The sequence below is a fragment of the Vigna unguiculata genome, chromosome 10 (assembly GCF_004118075.2).
Source record: "Vigna unguiculata cultivar IT97K-499-35 chromosome 10, ASM411807v1, whole genome shotgun sequence".
NCBI lineage: Eukaryota > Viridiplantae > Streptophyta > Magnoliopsida > Fabales > Fabaceae > Vigna > Vigna unguiculata.
This window is the reverse complement of record NC_040288.1, coordinates 7,475,373-7,503,319: the sequence shown is the minus strand read 5'-3', so window position 1 is coordinate 7,503,319 and position 27,947 is coordinate 7,475,373. Positions and strand designations below refer to the sequence as shown.

Sequence of the window (27,947 nt, the reverse complement as noted above, 5' to 3'; positions counted from 1 at the left end):
TATACAGATGGTAGTACCAAGACATCATTGGGAAACTTGTATTCACAAAAGCTTCAATTGGCTTTTGCCAATAAAAATGATTTCTATCCCGATTATCTAGAGTAATAATACATTCACTAATCTAGTAAAACAAAAATAAACTGTTTCTCTGCACATGAGAAGGTAAAACAAAAAAGGAAAAGGAGGGGAAAGTACAAAGGACCCAAGAGACGATCCTATACAAAAAGACCTCTATACTCGTCTCTTTTCCAAAAACCAAAATGGTGGGGTCAACCTTCTAAGAACACTGTTAATATACAAGATTTGTCAAACAAGAACATGATAAGCCATGATGCCTGCCAATATAACTTGGGTTAGTACATCAACAGGACCTGTGCAGAAACAACGAATATCTGTTTCCATATTCCACAGTCCCCATGAATAATCAGCTTCATCTGCATAAAACCCCACAAATGAAGTCTGTTTTTCTTTTGTCATCTTACAGCAAAAAGAACAAATGTGAAGTACATGTGTGTGATGATATCTTCCAACCAAAGCAACACTTAATAAGACTACCGTCACTGGATTCATAAGAAAATTAACAAGGATAAGACCGCAATACACATTAGCCAAGATAAATTACTTACATGACACTAATTTCTATACATATGAACAAATATCATTAATAATGAATCTAAAAATACATTTCTGCTAAGAGATGTAATCATGCGAATCGATAAAACCGTTGACATGCCGAAATTTAAACAGTTTGTCTTGGCGAGTTAGCCAAAAACATGATATCAGAGCCTCCTTAACCAAGTGGTGATGAGGTTAACAGCTTTCAAACTCCTGAGGTGACAAACCTAGGGTGAAGAACTTCACAAAAGGAAGAGAGACTTGATAAGACTTGATATGACTAGATTTACATTCTTATTTTCGTTTAAATAAAATATATATTTTCATTGTTTTTAAGTACCTTTTGTAGCATTAATTTTCTTTTAAAAAAAATAAGAGTACTAAAACATCAAAACATCACGAGTTGTATGTGATCCCAATAATGTTAACACTAACATCAATCATATGTAGCACCTCAGAATATCACAAAAAAAGAGGAAACTACAAAGAATGGTGGGGGTACCAAACCTGACCCACTAATCCTTAACGGTATAAAATGAAAAATCAAATCCATCCCTGAAAAACTCAGAACAATGACTACCTTCTATAAAATATTAAAAAAAAGAAAACATGTTTTATAATTCCATATGATTTTGAGACATGAATGTTTTATTTATATTGAAAAAACAGAATCAATACAATAAATCAAGAAGATTTAGTAATATGAGAATAAATAAAAGGCTTAATTATTGATTAAGTCCACCAATTTGTTGAATCGGTTCATTTTGATCCCCTTATTATTTTCTGGTTCAATTTAGTCTTCCTCTTTTTAAAACGATCCAATTTTGTCCTCTCCAATTTGAGACCAAATTAGTAATTATGCTTAATTACAACTTATATGTACGTGTTAAACTAATTTTTTAGAATTTATATGTCAAATCATTCCACCTAATGTAAAAAATTTGAGTATTTAGGTGGGAGGTAAATTTGAGTATTTAGGTGGGAGGTAAATTTGAGTATTTAGGTGAGCTGATTTGATGTATAAATTATAAAAAATTATTTAACATGTATGTATAAGTTGTAATTGAGCTTAATTACTAAATTAGTCCCAGATCGGAGAGGACAAAATTAGATCATTTAAAAAAAAGGACTAAATTGAATCAAAAATAATAAAAGGACTAAATTGAAAAAAAATAATAAGAGGACCAAAATGAATCAAAGTAACAAATCAAAGGACTAAATCACTAACTAAGACTAAATAAGAATATTCCAAATATAACATAAAATTTAGATATTCTTTATTATATAGGATCTGTTCTGTAATTTTATAATTATAACACTACCAACTAACATTACTCCAGCGGTTTGATAATATTATTCACAAATGAACCTTTTTAATAGACTTTCCCTAGTTCCAATTAAGTTAGTTTCTGGGTAGTGGATTTTGTGTAATGTTCTAAAATGATACTTAGCATGTGATACGAATCAAGCCCAGGCCCAAGAAGATGAGAGACAAAAAGAGAAGGTTAAGAGGGTATATGAAAGAAAAAAATGGAAAACCATTAAGTGGGGTCCACAAGCAAAATCTGAGGGGGAGAGTGCTAACGGTTTTAGCAGAGATGGGAAGAGGAGAGAGAATAGCGAATCTTAGAGATTCTTTAGGTTAGAAGGGCTGAAGGAAATATAAAGGGAGGAAGGTGAGGAGAAAGCGGGGGAATTGGCAGGGACAGGCTTTTGGGCTGAGATGACAGTGGCTCGTGACAGCCATTGCTCTTTGTTTTCTTGATTTCATACTTTCAATAAAACAGTAGCTCCTTGGAGCAGCGTTCTTTTCTTCACTTATACTATAGAATTGTGTGTACGTAAGAGCATGCCAATTTATTCCTTTCTCACATTACCATTCAACACACTCGAGGACAGCAATAATTTCTAAGAAAAAATCTGCAGATATTGTAAACAAAGTGATCAATTACTGATACGATCATTCAGAAAAAAGCTTTCATATACGACGAATGTGTTTTATATGCATGTGGTGAAAAAAACATGAGCCTGCCACATCCAATAGAGTCAAACAACAAACAAATGCAATTCAATGCTATATTTGCACATATACGAGCTAAATATTTTAAGAATATAGAATTACCTGTACAATGCTGTCATTAAGGCATAAAAACTCCAATCTTGACAGAAAAAGTGCACTTGGCTGTTCCATCCGTTGCAAAGCATCATTCAACTTTAGAATTAGGTGGCTGGATAAACATACTGTTCTGCCCTGATTGTAGATGCGGCAAATGTTGTTGAGGTTGTAAAACAAGATCTTTGGGAGAATATTCTTCTTTCTCATGCTGTTTCTGCTGCTCAGTCTGATATGGCTGCTGAGATAGGATGGGTTGTGCCTGTTGGAGAGGTTGTACTTGATGTTTTTGCCACTGTGTATCAGAATTGTGTGCATGACAAGTCAAGCTAACTGATCTTGGCTCCAACCCTTGACTAATTGTCGGTTGCTCATTTCCCGTGGAATTTCCAGCAGGTGCACTTCCCAATGAGCTTATTTGAGTGGTTTGATTTTTCATAGTGGAATCAAATGGCGGTTCAGCTGTTTTCCTCTGAGAAGATACTGTGGCAATAACTGGTACAGCACTAACAGAATCCATACAACTCTGAGTCATTGTAGCACATGTGCTAACCTGGGAAGCGCTGTTTGCAGACTGTTGGTCAGCTTGAATTGGATCAGACTTTAATGGCTCAGTATGAACAGGATGGTTTAGTGGCAACATTCTCTGAACATTTGTTTGAGTATGATTAATTTTCTTAGACTGACTCTGTGGCTGCAGCTGATGGTGGTTAGAAGCAATAACAGCTGGCTGTGTAGGTGACAACAACTGGCCTGATGAAACTGGTGAAACCTGTGCTTGAGCTTTAGTATCAGAAGGAATATGAAGTTGCTTTGACGAAGTCGTTGGTGACACAGAATGCAGCTTCTGCTGATGATTTGAAGAATGAGCATGGCCCAAAGGCTTTGGATTTAAACCAGATCCTGGATATATATTTTGACCTTGCATCATGTGCAAGATTGGGTCCCCTTTTTCACCAGTTTGGCTTCCCACAGGCAGAGAGAGTCCACTTAGATGAGAAGTATCCACAGAGAGGTTCGGATGGACCAACATATTTCCTCTTCCCATTCCCTTCATAAGTTTTGCCTGTTGTTGAGACTGTACATTATTCCGTTGATTAGGATGCTGCCTACCAGATTGTTGATACTGCTGTGGTGGCGATGGCTGCTGTGGTGGATGTCGTGGGCGTTGCTTTGCTGCTTGGTTAGTCAACCCACTAGCAGGGGGATTTCTGCTGAACACAGGTTGTGATTGGTGAAGTTTCTGCTGTTGGAGCTGGGATGACATGGGAGTCAGAGGGGATGATGGTGTTATAGGTGAATGTGGGACTTGCTGAGAAGAATTTTGTGGTTGAACTTGAGAACTGTTCTGCAATGGTGTTGATGATATGGGAAGTTGAGACTTTGCCTGGACATGTGGCAACAATGCATTGGAGGCAGCAAGCTGCTGCTGGTGCTGGAGATATCGTTGCCTTTCCTTCGCTAACCGGACAGCATAGGTTTGCTGCTGTGAATTGGTATGACTTGGACCTTGAAGATGAGGACGAGGATTACTGAGATGGGACTGCTGCTGCGAGAGTTGGTGGGACTGTTGTGCATGTCCTGGATAAGGCTGAACAGGTGGTGTTGTCTGATTGCTAAAGGAAGAACTCAGCCCACATAGAGCAGGAATACCTTGACTGTTCCCTTGGGTGACTTGCATCTGAAGCTCTGGAACCATCATTTGTCTTTGATGTTCTGGGTTATGGCCAGGCTAATGTAGGAAAAAAGTCATTAGTATAAATAAAATAAGATCACCATAAATGTTAAGAAATAAACCAAACACCTAACAGACTAAGAGAGGCAATTATGATTACAGTCAAAGAAAAAATGTTAATTTGGTTGGGAAAACAAGTTTCATAACCACAAGGTGAAGTACAACTTAGGCACATTTTTGTTTTTGGCATTCCACAAAGATTTAAAAAAGTGGCTTTCTGATTAAATTGTCTCTGGCAATTTGATTATTAGCTTTTGTGAATACGTAATAAGCTTAAAGAATTCAATCCTAATATGACGGAATAAGAATACTTCTCACCCTCATCATATGTAGTGTCTCATGAGGTCTTAAAATTGAGTTGCCTGGTCCAGGGCCAACTCCAGAGTGCATATTTACAGGGCTTGGCATCCCAACCATACTAGAGGAAATCATGCTTCCAGAATTAAGCATCGATGGTGATGCTAATCCTTGAAACCCTGGCCTAGACATTGCCATGGCTTTGTTAATTCCACCCATTATACCAATACCATTTCCACCAGGAAGCATGCGACCATGATCACTTCCAGAAAGAGTCCCAGTAACTGGAATTGTCTGCTGAATGCTTCTTCCAGATAACATTTGATTGTATTGTATTCTCTGTTGCTCATCCACTGATGAAGGAGAATTCCTTGGAATTCCATATCTACCACCCCTGAAACAATCACATCAATTGATTGTATAGCAATGCCCAAAATGTTAATGCACAACAAGAATCCTCAGCAATGAAACTGCACACCTGACAGATGTTATGGCTGAACCAGATGATGATGACAAGTGATGGCCGAGAACCATACCAGAAGACCCAGGTAGTGAAGAGTTCACCCCAGATGTGGTAAGCGTTGACTGTATAGAACCTTGATGTGGTAATGTCAAACCACCAGGATGAGAACCTTGGTACCCAACGGCTGGGACATCTGGGTTTGTTTCTTCAGCTTCACAGAGATCAAGTGGCCTTCATCCGGGATTCAAACAAAAATTAAATTCTTGTGCTAAACAATCTAATCATGTGTATTTTAACTTGAAAGGAATAATTTGAAAGAAAGAAGATTCTTATTTTGTTAATTCATCTGAAATAGTACATCAACTTCTCTATATATAGAGTTTAGATGCGCAGAGTACAATGCAACAGAATCCAAATTATAAAATGTCCCTATTGGCAAGAAAATAAAATAAAAACTTACGTTAAAAGATTTCCATTCAGGTTGTTGGGACTCGTTAGGGAAAGAGCAATCACGTGTGAATTATGGGCAGGCACTACTTGTTTTGAATCCTGGTTATCAACCTGCATTAAAAAAAAAAAGACTTTCTGCTAAGAACAATCTCACAAACTAGCAACAAAACAGACAAATTTTGAATATAGCTATAATTCTGCTCCGTGCAGACAATATTCTTCAGAAGTAATCATTACTCAGACCAATAAGAAATAATTAAACTGTAAAAAATTAGTACGCCAAGGAATTGCTCCAAAAATTGGTTCAACTAAAGTTTTGCTGACTAAGATATGTTACAATATCTACCTAATATCTAAGATATTTTAATAATCTATGTTTATCTACTCATCTCTCTTTCTGATGTATATATATAGAAGTAAAATACACTTGAGTACAAGAATTATAGTATTTAATGTTATTTATTGCGCAGTAACTTTACTTATATCTAAATTAATTATTTTTCCTTATATAATATTAACTCGTATTTATTAAAACTTACATTTATTTAATGTTAATAATATTTTAACTATTACATTTATAAATGAAATATATTTATTTCATTTGATAAATGTAATATATTTATTAAACTGATATTGATAATCATATCACTACATGAATTTCATGCTGAAGTTACACCAAGCAACCATGGTAGTTGAATCGTGAATCGTATCGTGTATCGGAGAGCTGATTTATCGTATCGTGAATCGTATGATTCGTAAACATTTTGAAAGTTATCTTTTATAAATTTTTTTGGATGTAGTGACAGTTTATAGAGTTACTTTTTTGGGGTGAAGTAGTAACTTTAGTCATTTTTTTTTGGATGCAATAACTTTAGTGGAAGTTACCATTTACTTATTAGATTTTAAGATATTTTAAACAAAATGGGCTAAATTTAGGTTAAAACAGGCCCAATTCCAACACACTAAAAATCCTAGGGTTTTCAGTCTATCATATGCACAAGACCAGCTTTGAGGTTGTGCCACCGTCAGATACAATGATATCATGCAAGTTGCTACGAGTTGCCGCCGCTGAGGTCTGTTAACTTCTCTGTCATTGCTCCGCGAGGTAGTGAGAGACACCACGGCAAGAGGCACCACCGCGAGAGACACCATCGTAAAAGGCACCACCGCAAGAGGCGCCATCGCAAGAGGTGCTGCAGCAAGAATCGCCATCGTGAGAGGTGTCATCGAGAGGAACATTTGTGTCTGTGAATGTCAGGATTCAGATCGATTCGGAGTCCAAATCGTACGATACGAACACGATACAGGAACAAAAACGATTCATCAAACGATTCATATCGTGGAGCTGTTGAATCGTTTCGTATGGTGAATCATACGATACTTACTACCATGCAAGCAACTAACAAACTTTAATTGAGCATTAATAACACAAAAAGTAACCATCTATCATCTATTGCTCAATTAACAGCCAATCTAATTTAATCATTGACATTAGTGATTGAATGAGTATTGTGTGCAGGAGCAGTTATTCAACTGCCTCCTTGAGTATTAGTGTTCCATTACAGGTAGTTAAAAAACTCTTACCATCTGTGCTTTTAGTTATGACAGCTATGCATTCTATCATGTATAAATACACAATAGTACTCTATTTGACAGTGTGCTAATAATATTTCTCAAAATCACTTTTCCCAATTATCTGCTTTTCTTCTTTGCCTCAAACACTATGAGTGATAAGAAGGTAGCATATCAAGATTCAAATCATGAATCACAAGTAGTGAATTGAAGTGTATCACAAATCCTAAGATGTCCAATAATTAAAATAATGTATGTGCTAACAACGTCACACGTGCAAAATTTTAAGTGTCTCTGCATCTTATAATCTTTCCTGACGTAAATGTTTTGGATTCAAACCTGATTCTTAAAGTAATGTTGCTTCTGTCCAATCTTTATAATTTTCTCAAAATGAGACTTCAATGTATCCTCCTCCATTGGCCCCTGTAACCGTTGAAATAGCTGCCTGGCACTACCCTGCTAAAGATACGAAAGATTTACCCAATTAAAGGCACAACAAAAAACATGACATTGCCCCAACGCATCCAAATAACACAATGAAAATGAAAAAAATTCCATGCCTTAGGAATTCCAGGCAACGTAGACGGATAAGATTGAGAAGACCCTGAATCTTCAGCACTATCTGCGCCATCCCCAGTAGTTCTATCCATTAAAATTTTATGACGATCCTTGCACTCTTTTGGTTTGCGAAAGACGCACTGGATATATTATAAAATGTCATTATCAGCAAAGTTCCAATAAAAACCAAAATAACCCACCAAATCACAGATTAAATGAAATTTTAGCATTTAAAGTGTCATAAAGCACAGCTCAGAGATTCAAGAGTATGATGTAAGTAACATAAAGCATCAGAAGGATTTTGCATGATGATCTAATGGAATATGACATTATTTAGAAAAAGAAAAATCCAGAAACGATGTCCCCTTTCCTCTAAAACCATCCATATTGCACATCAGTACCTTGATTTGGAGAGCACTATTGATAGCATCACTCACGAGCTCCCAGTTTGGACCCATATCATGCACCAGGACCACAAGAGCCTGCAAGAAGTAGGGCAATAACGGTAAGCCTTTCAGACAAGTCATAGATATTCAAGTATAAAATATTAATTAAAAAAGGAGAGAGAAAATTTGGTAAGGCAATTGAACTCCACACCACCTGATCTTCAAATAGTGACCAAGGACTTCCAGAACCAGGCTGTCCAGCAGAAGTCTAATCGTAAAAAATAATAAAAATATAATAATAGAATTAGCACAATTGCAGAAACAAAAATTGCTAGCACATGAGCATCTAAAATCATATAAAAATTTTACCTTCAGAGATTTAGTTTTCCGGCCCCTGTCTCGACCACTAATGATCTTGATAAATTTATTAGGAGATGACATGTTACTCATTTGTGAAGCAGCAGGTGAAGGAATAGAATTAGTCAGTGGCACAATATTGTCCAAAGGATTATCAAGTGGCCTCATTAACTTTGGTTTCTTCCCTTTATGTTGCCCATATAAGCCTTCAAAACAGGAAAGTTGAATTTGTAAATCATTAATCATGAAGAAAATAGAATACACATACTAAATGTAAATAAAAGAAGTTTCTAAATCTATAATAAAATTCCAAGTAGCTTTACCACCACTTCCAATAGATTCAAAGTGATGACTATCCCCTCTCTTCTTAGACTGATCCCTCTGCATTGAGAAAACATGACAGAATAAGCATTAAAAATTAATATTCATAAACAGTTTATAAAATGAAGTTGAGAATACATATATAAGGTGGGTTATATAGCAATCCTAGATTCAAGCTATAGTAGAGCCTTAGGTTTAAGCTACAAAGTATAAAGATTCCCATTGAAAATTAACAATCCAGAAATTCAAATTCTGTTTCATAATGTTGAAAGATGAAGGCTACTAAGGCAATTTCACTGAAATAGGTTACCTGTTCATTTAGGACAACACAATCCAACTGCCACCCCTGATCATACATCGAACCCTGCAGAATAATTATAAAGCAAATGAAGCTGAAATACAGATTCTGAAATAAATCAAAAAACACCTCCACCACATGTTCAAAAATAAGTATCTCTCAAGTTATATAATTACAGATTGATTATTACCAAAGTCTTTGCCTTCTTCTTCTTCGTTTTAACAAATGTTTCTGCACAATCATAAGATAGCTGTTTTTCAAAATCTGCATTTGACTCCACCTCAGTCCCTTTTTGGATCAGGGGTCCGACATGTAAAGTACTCTGGTCATCATGAAAGGAATTGGTATCACCACTTGAAGCATCCGCCTTAGCTTGAGCTTGTACTGTCCCAAGGTTAGTAAAAGGGCTTACAACTCTATGCCTAGTAGCAGTACGCATGCGCTTTGTTGGTATTGATCCAACATTTAAACTAGCAGGTCTTTTTCCAAACATCATGGATGATTGAGTTCCAGTTGTATAGTGTACATAAGGCAAATCAGCACCAGCATCACCACACCTAGGAGTATAAGACTTCAAATTTTTATGTTTCTTCTGTGCTGATTTCGATGATTTGTTGCCCTCATAGACACCGGGCAAGTAATAAGTGCTATTTTCTCCTTCTTCCTCATCATATGCATTCTCTTGCGATCCAAACTCTATTTGAATCAATAAAAGAAAATAATGACAGGTTCAGAATAACCAACTAAACACAAAAAACAAACAGTGCATGTAGTCTCAACAGTACCTGCTGTGGTATCATACACAGATGTTTCAATTTCCTCTTGAATGCTATTCCCAATTTTCTGAAAAAGTTTATTCTATTGTTTCAAGAAGTCAAATATTGTGTTTCAATAAATATTTGAACTAATAAGATAAACACGTATTTTCCTGAAACGGCTTTGCCTTCCAGGAGGGAATAAAACATGGTAACCAAGTACTTTCTGTTTTTTTTCCTGATAAACAAAGTAATTGAGAATCTTAGATCATACATTTACCTCAAAATGATGGAAATGAGATTCTATAGCTTTTCTATATGTTTCCGTTGCAGTAGGAGAAACTTCGTAGAAAAGATTTTCCTATAAATTTAAAATGACATGTAAACTAGTTATTTGCATATAGCAGTTACATAACAACAACAAAAGCCTCCCACTAAGTGAGATTTGTTATTGACTACAACCAAAATAATAACAAAAGCACTCCATAAAATTCATCTGCTAAAAAAAAAGATGAAAACACCACATTCAGTGCAGTTGGAAAAGAACATTGCATTTAGGTATACTATGTTGGAACAAAATGATATACAAAAAGACATACAAAGTTGCAAAGGTAACACGAAATAAATATGTTAACAATATTAAATCATAAATTAGATAAAGAAAACACATCTGGTCAAGTTTAAATAGAATATTACATTTAGATATAATATTTTTTATGGAGATCTCATATTGGCTAGGGATTAGGCCAAATTACAATTTATAAACAGAGACAATCTTCACCTTATAAGTCAGTTTTGTATGATTAAGTTAGGCATAAGTCAAATTCTTAAAACAGTATCAGAGGCATTTAAAGTATATCCTAGCAAGGTTTGTTGTTTGTTTGACCTATCATGCCAGCCACTATAAGGCCATTATCATACCACCCACAAACATCTAGTCTCACACTCAAACCATACATGCCTCAGCATGAGAGAGTATGTTGGAAATCCCATATCGATTGGAGATAAAACCAATTTACAATATATAAATGTGTGCAAACCTCACATTACCATCTGGTTTTGTGAGGATGAGTTAGGCTTAAATTCACTTCTTAATACAACATTAAAGGCTATTGTAATAAGATTTTTTGGGCCTATTGTGTCACTGCTATCAGACCACCCACATATCTAGCCTCACACACAATATGTACATGCCTAGATTTGAGAGTGATGTGTTGGAGATCTCACATTCAATTAAAGGTAAGACCAAATTACAATTTATAAGTGGAGGCATTTCTCACCTTACAAGATAGTTTTATAGGATTGAATTAGCTTAAAGTGCACTTCTTAAGAATCTTAGGACAAATGAACACATATGACACAATCATACACAAAAGGCATGCACACCAAGTTGCAAAGCTAACATCAAATAAATATATTTAACAAGAACTAAAAAGTAACTTGTCCCATACTTCATTAAGATGCTCATCCCATGACATATCAACCGTGCTTGAGTCAAAAATCTTTTCAGGAGTTGTTGGTGCCTCTGCTTGAGAGGAAATTCCATGAGACCTATTAGCCTTTAGAAATCTCAAAGCATATGCATGCACTTTAAGTTGAGCATGTTTGACTGGATTTTGTCCCTCCACAAGTTTGCTTGTTTCCTGACAAAAACCACCAACATATTCAAGCATTAATAATAAATAGCTCAAAACAAATTGATGTGGATGTTACAAACAGTTAAGAAAAAATAATTAAGCATTCCAAAATTTCCCTCAATAAAAAGAAAAATGTAATAGTTCTTGATTTAAACCTCTAGTGCTTCCGGATCACATCAAAGTTGATAAAAAGCATTGTGAAATTTACAATTTTTATCTTATGGTTTACATTAAATATTATGCTACCTTATCTGATCAAGAAAAATAAACTGTAACCACTAGAGCAAATTAATTTATTTCCAATGTTAATTCATCAAGAAATCAACATAAAGCCAAAAGTCAAATAACTACCTACAAGATCTAAATGTATTCAAACAAACAATCTCTAGTCACTATATCCCGGATGTTGCAAGGTATAACACCCAACAAAGGATGTTCTACATCCACTCTAGCATGATTTCAATTTGAAGTGAACCATACTTTACGATACATAAATAAAATATTATAACCCAAATTGTAGCATGATAAGTATCCAAGCACATGGGAAACCCATCCTCAAAAGCCAAAGGGGGAACCTACTTAGATACTTCACCGAACATCTCATACTACTTGATATATGACTTAAACACCCCATAATACAAAGTTCCCATCATAGCACCGCCCCTACAAGCTAGTGTATTAGAGGCTTTCACTCCACAAGACTCCATTTAGTTGCACTTCACTCAACTCCTCGTTTCTTAGAACCTTCCACTAAACATAACTCGCATGGGTAGCTCATTTCAAGAAACTGACAATGATAGGATTCAACTGATAGAATAAGAGATTCTGGTCAAAAGAACAAGTCAATGAGCCTATATTTTATTAAATGTCTATTGATCAATGTGACCAAGGCATGCACTAAGGGATCCAAGAGTCCTCTCCTCTCCTTACAACTTTTGAATCAATTCTTAACCCCTAGCCAGTGGCAGAGCTTCTCATTGTCTGAGGGGGGCTTTGGCCCCCCCAACTTTTTTTAATATATATAAAAATGATTTATTTTAATTTCAGTATATTTTGTGTATGTGACAAAATTTTGTATATTTGTTTTGGCACCCCCACAATATTTACAGAAGATCTGCCACTGCCCCCAACTACCACCCTTTATCTTCCAATCTATTAGCTATTCATTACAACTATTAGCCCTCGCATACATTCTCTTAACCACTACTCTCCTATCAATACTTCCCACCAAAATCATTCTCCTTCTCCTAAAGGTGAAAATGTGGAAAATAAAGTTGAAAGTCTTCAATTGTTTCCCATGAGTTGTCACAATCAGGTAGATGAGCCCAGTTCAGTAGAACTTCCAATTGTAACAAAGGCATGCCCTGGCTTATTGTAGTTGAGCCCACAATAAGGCATGCCCCTGCCTACTGTAACATAGCTCAAGGATATCTTCCAATTGAGGTTGAATTTCACAATCCTCAGTCAAAGTAGCAGCAGGCATCTACCAATTTCTCCTTCTCCTCTTGGCCAGAGTCTTCCATCCAGAAGGGGTAGCCTTGGGATACACCTAGTCTCCTTGCTGTAGTTGCACGTACCTCCTATTTTATCTGCTTCCTTCTTCATCCTTTGTTGTGCCACATTCGGATTTTTCTGCAGCTGATCAAGGACAAATACCTCTGTTTTCAATCAATGAATTTTACTGCTTCAACTGATGATAGTAAAGTAGAGGAGCCCTTAATGATGGGTGGTGTCCCTTTGATATAATGCCTTGAAAGGAGTCATCCCTATGAAGACATTCAAATTGGTATTCAACCACAATTCTGCCCAACACAACCATTTAGGCCAAGAATGTGGTTTCTCTCCAGCAAAACAGCATAAGTATGCCTCAAGGCATGCAGGCTCTAAAAAATCTGAAGGGTGATGAGTGAAATTCTGATATAATGGTGGAAAGCTTGGAAAACTGCTTAAGAAACATCAATATATTGTAGACGAATAATAATCCTTTTTTTCAGGAAGGAACTGGCAAGAGACCGTGGCCACAATGTGACTTGGAAAAAATTATTGCACCCTTCAACTCATCCAACAATTCATCAATTAGTGGAATAGCAAACTTGTTAGGAATCACTACCCCGTTTAGAGTTCTATAACCCAATTGTCATCTTTTTTCTTTACTAGTATACTTTGGGCTGGAATAACAAGCTTCTCAATTTCATATTTTGAAATGAGGATACCTATAAGGCCTGAGATTGGGGATTGTTGCCCCTTCTTTCAATGATATAGCATGGTCATGAGCCCTTTTAGGCGGAAGCCCCGATTTTTCTTGGAAGACATTCATAAATTCTTCTAATACATCCCTGACAATTGTTGGAAACCCACTCCCCTCTGTTAGTTTGTGATTCACACTCCACTGTAAAGCCTTCTTCCCTCTCTTGTCATTCCTTTGATAATAGTTTTGCTTATACCTCCACCTTGAAAAGGGTTGGATCCCCTTTCGAAGTGTACCTTACTCCATCCTTTTTAATTCTGTGTCAAACCTCTGAAATTAGTTTTCATCAAACATTTTCTACAGCAGCATTGGTAAGCTCTCACACACCACTAGTCTTAATTCTCAACCCTCTTCCCACCTTTACAGTGTAGTGTCAAATCCCATGATTTATGTTGCATTTAATATTTACTTGTACAGTTTTAATTACATAATTAGGAGATTGAATTACATTCCATAATTAGGAGGATTAATAGGTTAACAGCATATTTTATATTTATTGTAAAGGATCACTGATCCTGAATTGTAAGAGATTATATCCATCATAAATTAAGATTTTCAGTTATTAAGTCTTTGTATTCTACTTAAGAGCAATTGTTCTTCTATGAATAATATAAGAAACAGTATTTCTGACATGTAGGGTACTGGCACTGGTAACCCTAATCTTTCTACCAATTTTGTGAATATGATAATGAGTTGCCCCACTATCAACAAGAACCCAAACCTGCAAAGACTCTTCTCATCTTTTCATCATATTCCTCATCTATTACCCTCCTCAAGACATTGAAAACTTTACCTTTCTCTTCTGTGCTCACTTTGCTTTGGCTTCCATCCTTGTTCCTTCCTTAGATTGAAACCTGACAACAACACCATACCCATAGGACCACAAGATAGTATGACCTTCTCCTTGACTCATTTTCAGACTTCCTCCTCCTCGATTCTGGAATTGGGTTCTGGTTTGGGAGTGCCAATCCTTCTTTTCATTGATCCCATTCCCTTTGTCAAACAAAAGGGTGATGCCCATCATCACCTTCAATGAAGATGGCCATTAGAAAATTTTCCACACATGTACTCAGCTGGGTGGCCTATAATGGGCCCACTAAAATCTCAAATTGCTTTCTGTACTCCTTGATCCTGTCCTCTTCTAGCTTCAGTCCGAGTAAAATTTCAAGTGAGTTATACACATTGCATCTTTTAACTCCCCCAATTGAGATTCTCTTGAAATAATCCCACCACTATAACCAAGAAAGTACCTCCATGGCTACCAATAACGCTTCCATCATTTCTTCTTGATCAAGTTCCCTCAAACAAAATACATCTGGATTCCCCATATGCAACCTAACACATCATACTCAGCTGGGTGGCCTAAATTGTTACTCATTTGCCAAATCCCATGGCTTTGTGATTGAATTAATTGTTGCCTCCTAGGTTTTGATTTTTCCCGTACATACCTCCTCCCATTTTAACGTTTCAATTTCAATTCACATCAAGATTGGAATTTCCTCTTGGTTACCCATCATTTGACCAAATTTATGTATCATCTTCCATATGTTGTAGTGATACTTGAATCCATTCCTTAACTATGCAAAATTCTATCTTTAGAGCTTCAATTCTTGCATTCGTTCTGTTAGAATTACTACTTATATTTTGTATCATTAACCCTATGTATAAGGTGTAGAGTGTGGGAAACGTCTACTGCTGTATGTAATTATGCACCTAGGGTCCTAGTGCAGTCTCTTAGTTTTCCGTGTACTTGTATAAGTTTTCATTATAAATAGAAGAAAGTGAGAGTGGTTCCATAAGCCCACTACTCATATTTTCAGTCTCAATCTCAAGTTGGTATCAAAGTGGGCCGATCCCGCTCTGGTTTCTGTCTTGTCTGGTCCACCACCATTTGTCACCGTTGTCCATGGCAGTTCTCCACCACTAGTCACCGCTATCCACGACTATCTAGCTTGGTTTGTCACTATCTGAAGTTACCCACTGCTGTCCAACACTGTCCAGCACTAGTTTCTGCCAGTCTGCCCCTGTCCACCACTGTCCGCCGCGGTCCCCGTCACAGTTTTGTCCGGCGACCACCGGATCTGGATCGCCTCTTCGAGCGACGGCCAACCCTGCCGATGCCGAAGGCAAATTCTCCTCCACGCAATGCCACGCGCCGCCACACTATCCACTGTAGCCAGGCACGCGACATTCACGCGCCGCCTTCCTGCCGCTAGAACCTCGTCACGTCTCCACCGCAGGGGTCACCGGAGCTTCCTCTATCTGTTCAGCCCCCTAGAAGTCAGTTTGAGTGAGATCCCGAGGCCTCCCTTGTGAAAATCACCCTAGGGCTTAGGGTTTCTCTTGTTTTTTCTTCACATCTACAACTGTTCTTCATCTCCCTGATCCGAAATGGCCACTGCAAGTGCTATTTCATTTTCTGGAAGCCTTTGCATAACTTCAGAGAAACTAAATGGCCAAAACTATCTATCTTGGTCGGCTGCCGTGGAAATGTGGTTTCTTGGTCAAGGACACCACAACCACCTCGAGAAGAATGGCAGCCACATTCCTACTGAAAAGGCTGAATAGTGGAAACAAGCAAATTTCCAACTGTGCTCTATTGTGGCAGTCGGTGGAACCACGACTTTTGATGTCCCTCCGAGCCTTCAAAACATGCCACTCGTTTTGGAAGAGGGCTCAGAATATCTATGCAAATGACATCCAGTGCCTCTATGATTCGGCGAACAAGTTGGCATCTCTAAAAATGACTAACCATGATATGATCTCGTTCATGAATGAAGCTCAATCTATTGTGGAAGAACTTCGAATGTTCTTGGAAGTTGACTCTCTAGATGAAATGAAGAAAAAGCTTGACAAGTACTATATGGTGATGATCCTCTGCGCTATACATCTAGACTTTAATCATATCAGAGATCAACTTTTGACCTCTCATGAGGTTCCTTCAATGGACACTTTCATCACCCGCATGATACGTGTTCCGACTCTTCAAACTCCAGAAACTCTTGCTGTTGTGGAACCATCTGTCATGGTCGCCACCCGGGGAAGAGGAGGACGTGGAACTAGAGGAGGTGGACGCGAAGGTTGCGGGCGTCCTCAGCAATGTTGTCAAGATCGCGATCTAGATCGCAAACTCGTACGATCTTGTGAGTTTCTGTCCTCCAAACGAGTTGACGCGGTCGTCAGATCGGAGGCTCGCCGGATCGGAGCGATCTTCCGAGTTTGGTCGCCGGATCGGAGGATCGGAGGCGCGTCGATCCTGTATCGATCTTCCATGGACACATTTTAGGGTTCTGTTGTCAATGGGGCAGCTAGGTTAAGTTTGATGGCTTTCCCTAATATTAAAAGTGGGCTGCTCCATGACTTATTAAAGCTATCCCGGCCCAATTTAAAACCCAACAACACTTTTCCCCCCTTTTAGGTAGGTTACTTTTGCACCTCGTTAGAATACCAACGAAGACCCAACGACTCACTCACGTTCGCGCGCCTACTATACTGTCTCGTCACTGACGTCGTCGCCGCCCTTCCCGACGCCGTCCATCTTCTCCACCCACGTCACTCTGTTTTTTCTCCCTCACGCAGGTTCTGTTTTTTCTCTTTATTTTTCTCCCTCACGCACGATCTGTTCTTCTCCCTCACACAGGCTCTGTTTTTTCTCCCTGTATTTTCCCTCACTGTTCTACGCAAACTCTACACGGCCCCTGTATTTATTTTCTGTTTGAAGAAAAAAATGGCATCAAGTGGAAGAGGGAGTGGAGTTGGGCTGAGGACAGATCCTGCATGGAGTCACTGCATTTCTATTGATGGGAAAACAAGAAATCTGAAATGTAAATATTGTGAAAAGGTATTGAGGGGTAGAATTTATCGACTCAAACATCATTTAGCAAGAACTTCAAAGGATGTTGGAGCATGTATTGTAGTTTCGGAAGATGTTAAAAAATCAATGTTGGGTGTGGTTTCTCTGTTGTAGCAAAATTTGGTTAAAAAATCAATATTCAGAGAATTTGAAGGGGATGGTGGCATGGGTGAATCAGAATCTGCTAGAAAAAGACCAAGTGAAGAACATACTGATGAGTCATCAAATATTTTTAAGAGAAGGAATACACAGACTACTATCAATTCCATCTTTAAGAAAAATTGAGAGGGAGGATGCTTGTCAATGTGATCCAAATTGTAACCGACAATGCAGCAAATTACAAGGCAGCTGGAGACTTGTTAATGCAAAAGAGGCAAAAGCTATATTGGACACCTTGTGATGGATGATGGATGATGTTGGAAGATTTTGAGAAGAAAATTCCACTTCATCATGATACAATAGGTAGTGGTAAGAAAATCACAACCTACATTTATTCAAGAACGAGTCTTATTTCCTTGTTGCACAAATTTACTAAGGGGAAAGATTTGATAAGACCCGCAAATACTCGTTTTGCCACTTCTTATTTGACTTTGGGATGCTTGAATGAAAATAAAGGGTCGTTGATTAGGATGTTCACATCAAATGAGTGGCAATCTAGTCAATTGGTAAAGACTAGAGATGGAGGACTTGTGGAAAATTTGATACTGGATAAGGAATTTTGGAAAAATATTTTGAATTGCTTGAGGGGTGCCCTTCCTCTAATTAAGGTGCTGCGCATGGTGGATTCGGATGAGAAACCAGCCATGGGATTTATCTATGAAGAAATGGATATTGCTAAAGAAAAGATACAAAGTCTTTTCAATGGAGTTAGTAAGAGGTAATAATAATAACTAATTCCCTTATGCTAATTTATTTGTTTTTGGAGATTAATTCATTTATTTTTATCTTAATATAGCTACACCCCTCTTTGGGAAATCATCGATCATAGATGGGACAGCCAATTGCATAGGCCATTGCATGCTGCAGGCTATTATTTGAATCCCATGTTGCACTATTATGTTGAGTTTAAAGCTGATTATGAGGTGAAACGTGGAATGTATGATTGTTTGGAAAGGCTAGTGGGAGACATTGATGGGATTGGTAAGATTGACTCTCAAATTGAGAGTTTCAAGAGTAAATCTGGATTTTTTGGTAGTGCAATAGCTCAACGCGCACTCAAAACTAGAACCCCATCCCAATGGTGGGAATCATATGGTGATGAACATCCAGAACTACAAAAATTTGCAATTAGAGTATTGAGCTTGACTTGTAGTTCATCCGAATGTGAGCGTAATTGGAGTGCTTTTGAAAGGGTAAGAATTCCTATTTATAAAATTGATTTTATAATTATTTTTTAGATGTTAGTATAAGGTGTTAATTAACTTTGTAATTGTTTAGGTCCACACAAAGAAAAGAAATCGTTTACAACAAAAGACCATGAATGATGTGGTCTTTGTAATGGCTAATTCAAGATTGAAAAAGAAGAAGGATGTTAGGAAAACAAAGGATTATAACATGGATGATCTTGCTTCTGATGATGAATGGACTGTGGAGGAAAATGAAGCAAGTTCAAGTTTGGATGCTTCATATGAAGAACTCTTACTTGAAGTTGGAGAGAATGAAGATGCTAGTAGAGGTGGTGGTGTTGCACCTATGGATCATTTGGAGGTTCCTCCAATTGTTGATAATGATCAAGGTCCTAAAGGAGAGGACATTGATGAAAATGAAGATGCTATGGAGGACAATGATGATTATCCTACTTTTGATATGAAAGAATTCCTTGGATAGTTTGTATTAAACATTGAACAATTTATTAGATGTTTTATGCTTGGCCACACTTATGAAACTATTTTAATTGTTATGGATTCATTTTATGAATTATGTATGAGTTGTTTTTGTCATTTATATTTTTTTAAATGATGCACCTATTTATGAATACATTTTTTTATCTACTCGTAACTCTTACGAGTCTCGTTACGATCCTTGAGTTAGGAGTTTTCACTCCCCTTCTCAATCCTCTTACGATCTTCGAGTTTAACAACATTGGTCCTCAGTGCACGTATTGTAAAAGAATGGGTCATACTCAAGAAAACTGCTACACTTTACATGGTTTTCTTGCCAAGTTCACTGAGGACGAGTATCAAGAATACCTACGACTCAAGTCCAACAACTTGGCACAGTCATCTCAAGCTCCAAGTACATCAACTGCTTGCATCTCTCAATCCATGGAAGGTCACAATTCATGGGTAATTGACTCTGGTGCTTCTGACCACATTTCTGGTAATACCTCCTTGTTCTCAACCATTTCATTTCAAAAAAAATCTCATTTTATAACCTTTGCGAATAGTTCTAAAACATCCTCAAAGGGAGCCGGTCAAGCCATCTTATCTCCCTCCTTAAATCTAAAACTTGTCCTTTTTGTCCCTAATTGTCCCTTCAATTTAATTTCCTTAAGTCAGTTAACCAAAACATTGAATTGCTCTGTAACCTTCGATAACAAATCTTTTGTTATACCGGAGCGTGGCTCGGGGAGATAGATTGGAGAAGGATATGAAGCGGGCAGATTATACCATTTTGGATGTCGTCCACGAGTGTCATGTGTTGCAACTCCCAATCCTAAAATGTTACATGATCGGCTTGGCCATCCTCACATGTCCAAGGTAAAGAAAATGTTTCCTGAACTTAGTAGTCTCCAGACCTTAGAATGTTAATCATGTCAACTAGGAAAACATGTTAGATCTACCTTTCCTATAAGGTCTCAATCAAAGTGTACTTCTAGTTTTTTTGTCATCCATTCCGATATTTGGGGACCCAGTCGTGTCTCATCTTTTAGCTTTAGGTATTTTGTTACTTTCATTGATGAATATTCGAGATGTACTTGGGTTTATCTTATGAAAGATCGTTCTGAATTGTTATCCATCTTCACATCCTTTCTGAATGAAATCAAGAATCAATTTGGTCAAGTAATCAAAATCTTAAGAAGTGACAATGCCAAAGAGTACTTTTCATCTGCTTTTTCTAACGTTTTGAGTTCCCATGGTATCCTGCATCAGTCTACTTGTCCTCATACGCCACAACAAAATGGTATAGCAAAAAGAAAAAATAGACACTTGGTTGAAACTGCTCGTACCATTTTGCTTCATGCCAATGTTCTTGTCCATCATTGGGGAGATGTCATCTTAACTGCAGGTTTTCTCATTAATCGGATGTCATCTTCCTCTTTCAATCATAAGGTCCCTTTCTCCATTCTATTTCCAGATAATCCTCTCTTTCACACTTCTCCTAGAGTTTTTGGTTGTGTATGTTTTGTTCATGACATGTCTTCAGGGTTAGACAAGCTTCCTGCTCGCTCTCTCAAATGTGTCTTCTTGGGCTATTCACGACTTCAAAAAGGGTATCGATGTTACTCTCCTAAAACCAAGAAATATTACATGTCTGACAATGTTACATTCTTTGAACAAACCCCTTACTTCTCTCCATCTGTTCAAGCTGTTCATGTCATACAGTAGGTCCTCCCTATTCTCGTGGTTGAGTACAATATTTCCAATGACTTTGTCAATCCAAGTCTCGATCAAAGTCCTCCTGAGCCATCATCTCCACATATTGATTCTCTCCAACAAGACCCCGACGAATAGTCCAGTTTTCCAGGAACATGGTGAATCCCCTACTTCAAATTCTTCTCCCTCGTCTCTTGATACCACGACTCCTGGTGAAGGTGATTTAGGTTGGCCCATTACTCTCAGAAAAAGTACTCGTTCCCATTTATAATTTTCTTAGCTATCGCAGATTATCGCCTTCCTATTGTTCACTTTTATCCTCAGTGTCTTCTGTTGTTATTCCCAAAAATGTGAATGAAGCACTTGATCATCCTGGATGGTGACAAGCCATGATTTCCCTTGCCCTCACATGCAACTACCACCCAACTACCACCCCTTACGCTCTTATTCATAAGCCTATTGAGTTACAAATGTGTTTCCCCTTCATTAGCCCTCACATGCATTCTCTTAACCACCAGTGCCTCCTATCATACAACTAGCATCAATACCAACTTCTGGGTATCCAAGCACACGAGAAACCCACAAAGCTAGATATTAAGGGGGAGAACAAAGCACTTAAATACTCAACTGAGCATCTCGTCCTACTTAACGTGGAACTTAGACACCCCATAATTCTCAAGTTACTACCAAGTTACTACCATAGCACTGCTCTTTATTTATTTTTTGGTTTAAAAATGTATCAATAATGTATCAGATGCTACTATTGTATTATCACTCCTTAATACGTTCAAAAGCTCTTATCCAATGATAGTAATAAGAAATAAAACAACACTGATAGAAATGATAGTATGTAGTTTTCTAGCAAACTCCTATGACAACCAACAGCAATATTAAATGAATAATTAAATCAAAAGGGAAAAAATTCGATAGAGAAAGCAAAAGCAAACAGACAAGTCAAAAACTATAACATTTTAAGTACACTACCATTTGTTTCAGTTTATCCTCAAAACCTTCAACAATCCATACAACCAGTTTACAACAAAGGCTTCATTTAGAATTTTAGCAACCTTAATCAGCCCTGACAAGTTATTCAAAGCATAAGTCTAAGCATAGTTCACTATTTTCTACATCATACAGTAGCTTGCTTATAGTAGTTAGTAAATTAGTCAGCTATGTTGCATCTGTTGTAACTGACAGCTACATGAAGGCTGTCTGTCAGTGATTATATAGACTGCAAACCATATATATAAAGCACCTGCAAGATCCATAACTTAATCACTTTTTGTCACTGTTGGTTTCTCTCAATCTCTAGAACTTTCTCTTTCTATTTACTTATCTCTCATCTTCTTAATCACCAAACAGTGCAACAACTTTATATTATTACACAGTATGTATGGAAATGCAATTCATGGTTTCAATCATTCACTTGTGTAGACTAAAATAGAAACATTCAACTCCATACTTAATGATTTCCTAAAAGCAACTCATTCGATAAATTAGAAAAAGAAAATCCATACAACAGAAAAAATCTAGCAATAGAAAGACAAAATTCAAATAGCACAGTTTCTTTTGCAGACAGAGTGAGAAGGATGGAGAAAATAACCAGCAGCACATTGTAATTTCTTCTCTGGTCCCTCATAGCTTCATTTGCATCAACATTTCCAGATTTAACACAACCCAAAATGCAGTTAATGTCAAGATCATTGTCTAGAAGAAGCTCGGCAGAATGCCAAAACTGCATGACAGCCTTTGCTATCTTGTGAGACAAAACTTTTGTCTCTAATTGTTTGTCTAGTTTTACAGATCTTGACATACAAGTAAAAGCTGCTTGATGGCCCAATTGTCCAGCAGCAGCTATCTTCCAGAGACGCTCCTACAGATGAATATTTTAGGAGAAAAATTAACATTTACGCAATCACATAAATAAATCTAATGGCAATTATTATTTTGCTCAATTCTAAAAGCAAATGATTTCCGCAGAAAGTTTGAGAGAGCACAGTATCACCAGTAAGTACAAAAAAATAAAACCTGAGCAAAATCATTTGCCAGCCATGCCATTTCCTCGAGAACAAAACCCCAATGTGACTTTCTTTGGTTCTGTGTTGGTAATGAGCGAAGGGATAACTCCACAATTCTCTTTCGCTTGGCCTGTTTAGTGCATCACATCAGACCTTCAAAATTTACTGAGCAAACGTCCAAATGTAACCAAACAGTATATACAAAAATCACTGGAAATGGAACCAAAAATAGAGACCTCTATAATTTGAGCCTCTTCCAATATAGAATCTTCACGGGCCTTTTCTACTAACTTCATAGAGTGCATGGCACATGGTTGATCATCCAAGGTGGCGCTCTTAACCTTTTCAGCTAGAGCAGTCTGAGGAGATTCTGATAGTGACACATCTACAGGAACCTGATGTCTTTCTGAACTGCTTTCCTTGACATTGGACTGATCCACTAAGACAGTATCGTTATCAGCTTTAGGTGTGGTACTGTCATTGTGTACTCCCTTGATATTTGACATGGAAGAACTATTGATATTGAAATCTTCCTCAGCTTTGACGATATTATCACTACCAGAATGATCTTGACAACCAGCATCATGTTCATTGCTAACAATAGCACCAATTTTGGTCTTATGCCTATCTTTCACAACTTCACAGTTGGCAGAGTTAAGCTTACTCTCTAATGTAAATGTTTGTTCCATGGTATTTTCATTAGTGTCGACAGTCTTTGTATTAGTACACATATCATTATCATTATTTACATGCCTACCAAAACTAGTTCGTGTGCATGAGGACCCTAAATCGAAATTCTTCTTGCCTAATCTAGCAATGTTATTTTGACCTTCATTTTTTACACTTTTCCTGTCTACTTCACCACTGCCAAATCCATTTGGCTGACAATCACAAGGCCCATTTTCAGCTTTAGTAGTAGGTATGTGAGATGGAGACTCACGATTGACAACACCTACTGGTTCGCTTAGTTCAACCACATTAGCTTCTTCAGTAGCCATGAGAATTGGATTTTCAACAGTATTGTCTTCAGAAGGTACAGTTTCAGGATTTTCTTTTAAGTTTATGTTCACTGTGATATCCAGTTTGTCGTTGGGAACACTAGCACTACCACTAGTGGATTGGTGATCTCGGATCCCAACCAACTCATTATTCAGTGTATTATCAGTCATCAAATTTTTAGTACCAATATCACCATTTAAACTAGAAGGCTCGGGCTTAGATACGGTTGGTAAATTAAGGTTCTTTTGGTTATTTGTTTCCAAAAGTATCCCCTTTGCTTCCCTTGAAGCCCCCCGAGGACCATGAATTGGTCTAGATCTATTCCTTCGTGCATATGGCCGGAAAATAGCGGAATCTTCAGTCTCCTTAGCATTTTGACTTCCACCAATTTGAGAAGACTGTTCTGATGCAGCAATATTATTCCTCCTATTGAAACACCTCCTTTCAGTTTCAGGCAACTCATTCTCCCCATTAAAAAGTTGCAGATTATCAGCAGTATTAGGTTCACTAGCCAAAGGAGCCCCTGGTCTAGCACTACTGTCAACAGAGTCAGTATGAGGGGAGGCAGTCAATGCAAAACTACCTTTTGCTTCACTGAGACCAGAACAAAGAAAAAGTGACAAGAGAAAAAAGCAATAGAGCATTAATAAATTAATACACAAAAAGATATGAATAGAAAGATAACACACATATTATGCAAGAAAAAAGATTAAAAGAGAAAAGAATAGCCAACCTGGTCACAAACTGCTCATGCGGCTGACCAGTGATTGAAGTAGACTGCACACTAACTGAAGCAGTAATCCCAGACTTAAAGTCCAGAGGATTCCCACCCTGCACTTTCAAAGTACAGGTGACCCTCATTTACATCAAAGTATTATGAGATTCAAAATGCAAAGGAAAAGAAAATTCATACTTTTTCAAGAAATTCAAGCTCTCTTCTTCTTTCTTCACGAGCATCATACTCCTCTCTGATATCAACATGCAATAGTTATTCTTTATCCATAATAAATGGATTGGCAATCAAAAAGGTAAATCACACACAAAATGCATCCACATGAAGGGTTGCCCCATCACCTGAGCTCTGCTTGAGCCTTTTCAATTGCTGCTCTGCGCGGAGATATCTTCAAACCTATCCCAACTCCGCCATCAACAACTCCTCCCATAGAATCAACCTCAGCATTTACAAGGAGCGCAGATCCTGATTTATATCCATTCATTCCCAACTTCTAGTATCTTAGAGCGTCATTTCCCATCTACTGAAGTGTCTGCCAAATTTGTGAAGCAAAAAGGGTAAAAGAAGGTATAAATCAAAATAACAAAGTGATTTATAGCTACACAGAAAATTTTAAGAAAAAATGTCACTAAAATATTAAGACACAAATAATATCTCTAAGAATTTGGTTTTTATCCAATGACATAATACCCATGTGGCCAACCTCACCTGGAGAGATAAGGCTATTGTTGTATTAAGACACACAATATCAGTCAATTAGAATGGTATTTTGTTAGCTCTATATGACAGCAATATACTGGGACACATATATGAGAAGAAACTAAAACATTACAATATTCCATGATGCCTTTTGCCAACATACAAGGTTGCTACTTAGAGACTATGAAACTGGGCCCCACCAAGTAATTGATAGATATCTCCTAAAGATCGTTGGAGGATCTGTTATAAAGGATCAAAAGCCTTGATATCTTCTCCAAATCTGTTATCAAGGGATAGAATCCCTCTAAATCCCATAATGACAATATCTTACTTGGTAGCCAAGCATCTCATTCTCACCACAGAAATGGGAACTAACCCTCTGGAAATGGATCTAATGTAGTATACAAGCCTTCTAGTACACATACTAACTTCAGTGTAGGTATGTTTTTTCATGAACACCTCCCACCACCCACAACCACTGTACTTCGAGCCTCTATCTAGCACCATCAGTTGTCGTGAAGGATCATAAATAAGTAAGAAAAGCACTCCATAAAAAGTTTGAAATGTGTGACCTGCTTTCCAGCAAGGTTTAATCCACTATATGACAGGTTCGTGCCAATTTGAAAGAGGAACGAACTGAATCTGAAGCATAACTATTAAGTTAAAATGTCACAAAGACACCTTCCAACAATGGTGAATAGTCGTGAAGTCCTTCATTGGCTATAGCCTATAAGCAAGGGGGGAAGGATGTACATTATAGAATGTACAGGAGGTGGAAAACATAGTCTATACAAGTATTATCTATCAGGGAAGTAGAAAATAGTGGCATATTCATACATACGTGTAATATAACTTGGCAACTGAATGAAATTAAAGATCAAGATGATCACAAGCATAGTATTGACGACATCTTCTACGTAAAGATAGGAGCAAGATATACACGGTCCAATAGGCTACAGAAACATCCAAACCACTTTCCAAGATGAAAGGATGAAGGCACCTTAGTTTAAATTTCTCAAACAGGATAGCACATGCAGACAAAGGTTGCAGACTCTTCAATGATGCCTTGCCAACTAATAGCAACAAGTAAAAGTGTGTGGTAGTTTATATTCAGGTACTAGTCACTAATAAATGCACATATTGAGAAACTAATGCATGCATGAATGCTGCCACTTGCCACCAATAATATTTTTTCCTTTCAAATTCTCAACCAACATTGGAAACCAAAAGTTTAAGCTTCACATTTCAATCCAGCCACTTCAAAGATATGCATTCCATTTAATTTCCCAATAGCGGGACACAATTCCCCTTCATTTAATACCACATTAATACCGAATACCCGTAAACAGACAAACCGGAAAGCACTTCCAGCATAATGCACGACACAGTCGCACGGAGACAACAATCAAGCACAATTCGCCCCACAAAATTAAGCCCTAACAGAGCTTATTTCCTCCAATTTCCCCAATTTGCATGATCCTAGGGTTTCCTTGGGAACACAGGAAAATGCCAAAACCACAACAATTGGTGCAAGAGAAACACCTGAATCCACAAAAGGTTGAAGTAATTGGAAGGTAGGTTGCAACCTGAGAGCCCCAAGAGGCCGTTTCAATGTGAAGTTTCTCTCTCCTAGGGTTTTGGAAAAGGGCCACCACTTCGATCACGAATTGGCCAAAGAGAATAACATGTAGCAGCAAATGCCAGCCATGGAAACAATTCTGAAGAACCTAACGTCTCCAATTTGGGTAATCGTGATGCTGATTTTGTTCCTCTCTTTCTTTACCTATATTCTGCACGTTCCTTGTTCTTCTTGCGCGTGTGGGTGGAGAGGGACTATGCGAGTTGTTGTGGGCAGGGCATGAAGACGACGACGTTTTTTTTATTCTTCAGAATTAACATTTTTATCCCATTTTGTTTCTTTTTTTTATTCTTTGATTCTTTCATGTGACTATTTTTATTGACATAAAGATAAAATATTAATTTCATATTGACCCCAAAAAAAATATATTCAACGTAGATACAAGGTTTTCTAAAGTGCTCAAGGACATTTTTGAACGTATATATTTTTGAATTCATGATAAATAATTTATAGTGTGAAATATTTTTCAATTTAATTATTCAAAAGATATTAAAAACGATAGATTGAAATAGATAAAAGGTTATGTCAAGAAACGTACAATGGATTAAACCTTTAAAAGATACTTTAACATAAAGATAACGTAGGAAAGTTATAACTATATTTTAAAAAGACTATTTTTATTTTTTAAGGATATATATTGTAAGAATTTAAAATATTTGGAAATA

General features: G+C 37.3%; 1 protein-coding gene across 7 annotated transcripts; it reads right to left on the bottom strand.

Moving 5' to 3' along the window:
* Positions 1-27,503, bottom strand: LOC114167042 (chromatin modification-related protein EAF1 B-like). 7 transcript variants are annotated; one of them, XM_028051957.1, is made up of 23 exons: positions 27,186-27,503; positions 25,286-25,476; positions 25,125-25,179; positions 24,945-25,042; positions 23,449-24,805; positions 23,223-23,342; positions 22,798-23,067; positions 11,372-11,563; positions 10,201-10,281; positions 9,951-10,023; positions 9,356-9,861; positions 9,178-9,231; positions 8,870-8,927; positions 8,559-8,752; positions 8,404-8,457; positions 8,205-8,285; positions 7,806-7,943; positions 7,585-7,704; positions 5,684-5,784; positions 5,239-5,454; positions 4,782-5,154; positions 2,738-4,460; positions 1-434 (listed from the first exon to the last, which is right to left on the bottom strand). In XM_028051957.1, exons 2-22 carry the CDS (start codon positions 25,426-25,428, stop codon positions 2,820-2,822), a joined length of 5,925 nt encoding a protein of 1,974 aa, XP_027907758.1. In that variant the 5' UTR covers positions 25,429-25,476; positions 27,186-27,503; the 3' UTR covers positions 1-434; positions 2,738-2,819. The 7 variants fall into 7 exon arrangements, with proteins under 7 accessions (XP_027907758.1, XP_027907757.1, XP_027907762.1 ...); XM_028051956.1 differs by having other exon boundaries at positions 27,230-27,503; XM_028051961.1 differs by having other exon boundaries at positions 4,782-5,145; positions 27,230-27,503.
* Between the last annotated feature and the right edge of the window lie 444 nt (positions 27,504-27,947).

Excerpts from the sequence above, each read along its gene's own strand:
- LOC114167042 (XM_028051957.1), bottom strand. The coding sequence starts at position 25,428 with ATGAATGGATATAAATCAGGATCTGCGCTCCTTGTAAATGCTGAGGTT. Across the intron at positions 23,068-23,222 it reads TGGCAAATGATTTTGCTCAG|GAGCGTCTCTGGAAGATAGC; the intron begins GTTTTATTTTTT and ends ATTCATCTGTAG. Across the intron at positions 9,232-9,355 it reads AGAAGAAGGCAAAGACTTTG|GGTTCGATGTATGATCAGGG; the intron begins GTAATAATCAAT and ends ATTATTCTGCAG.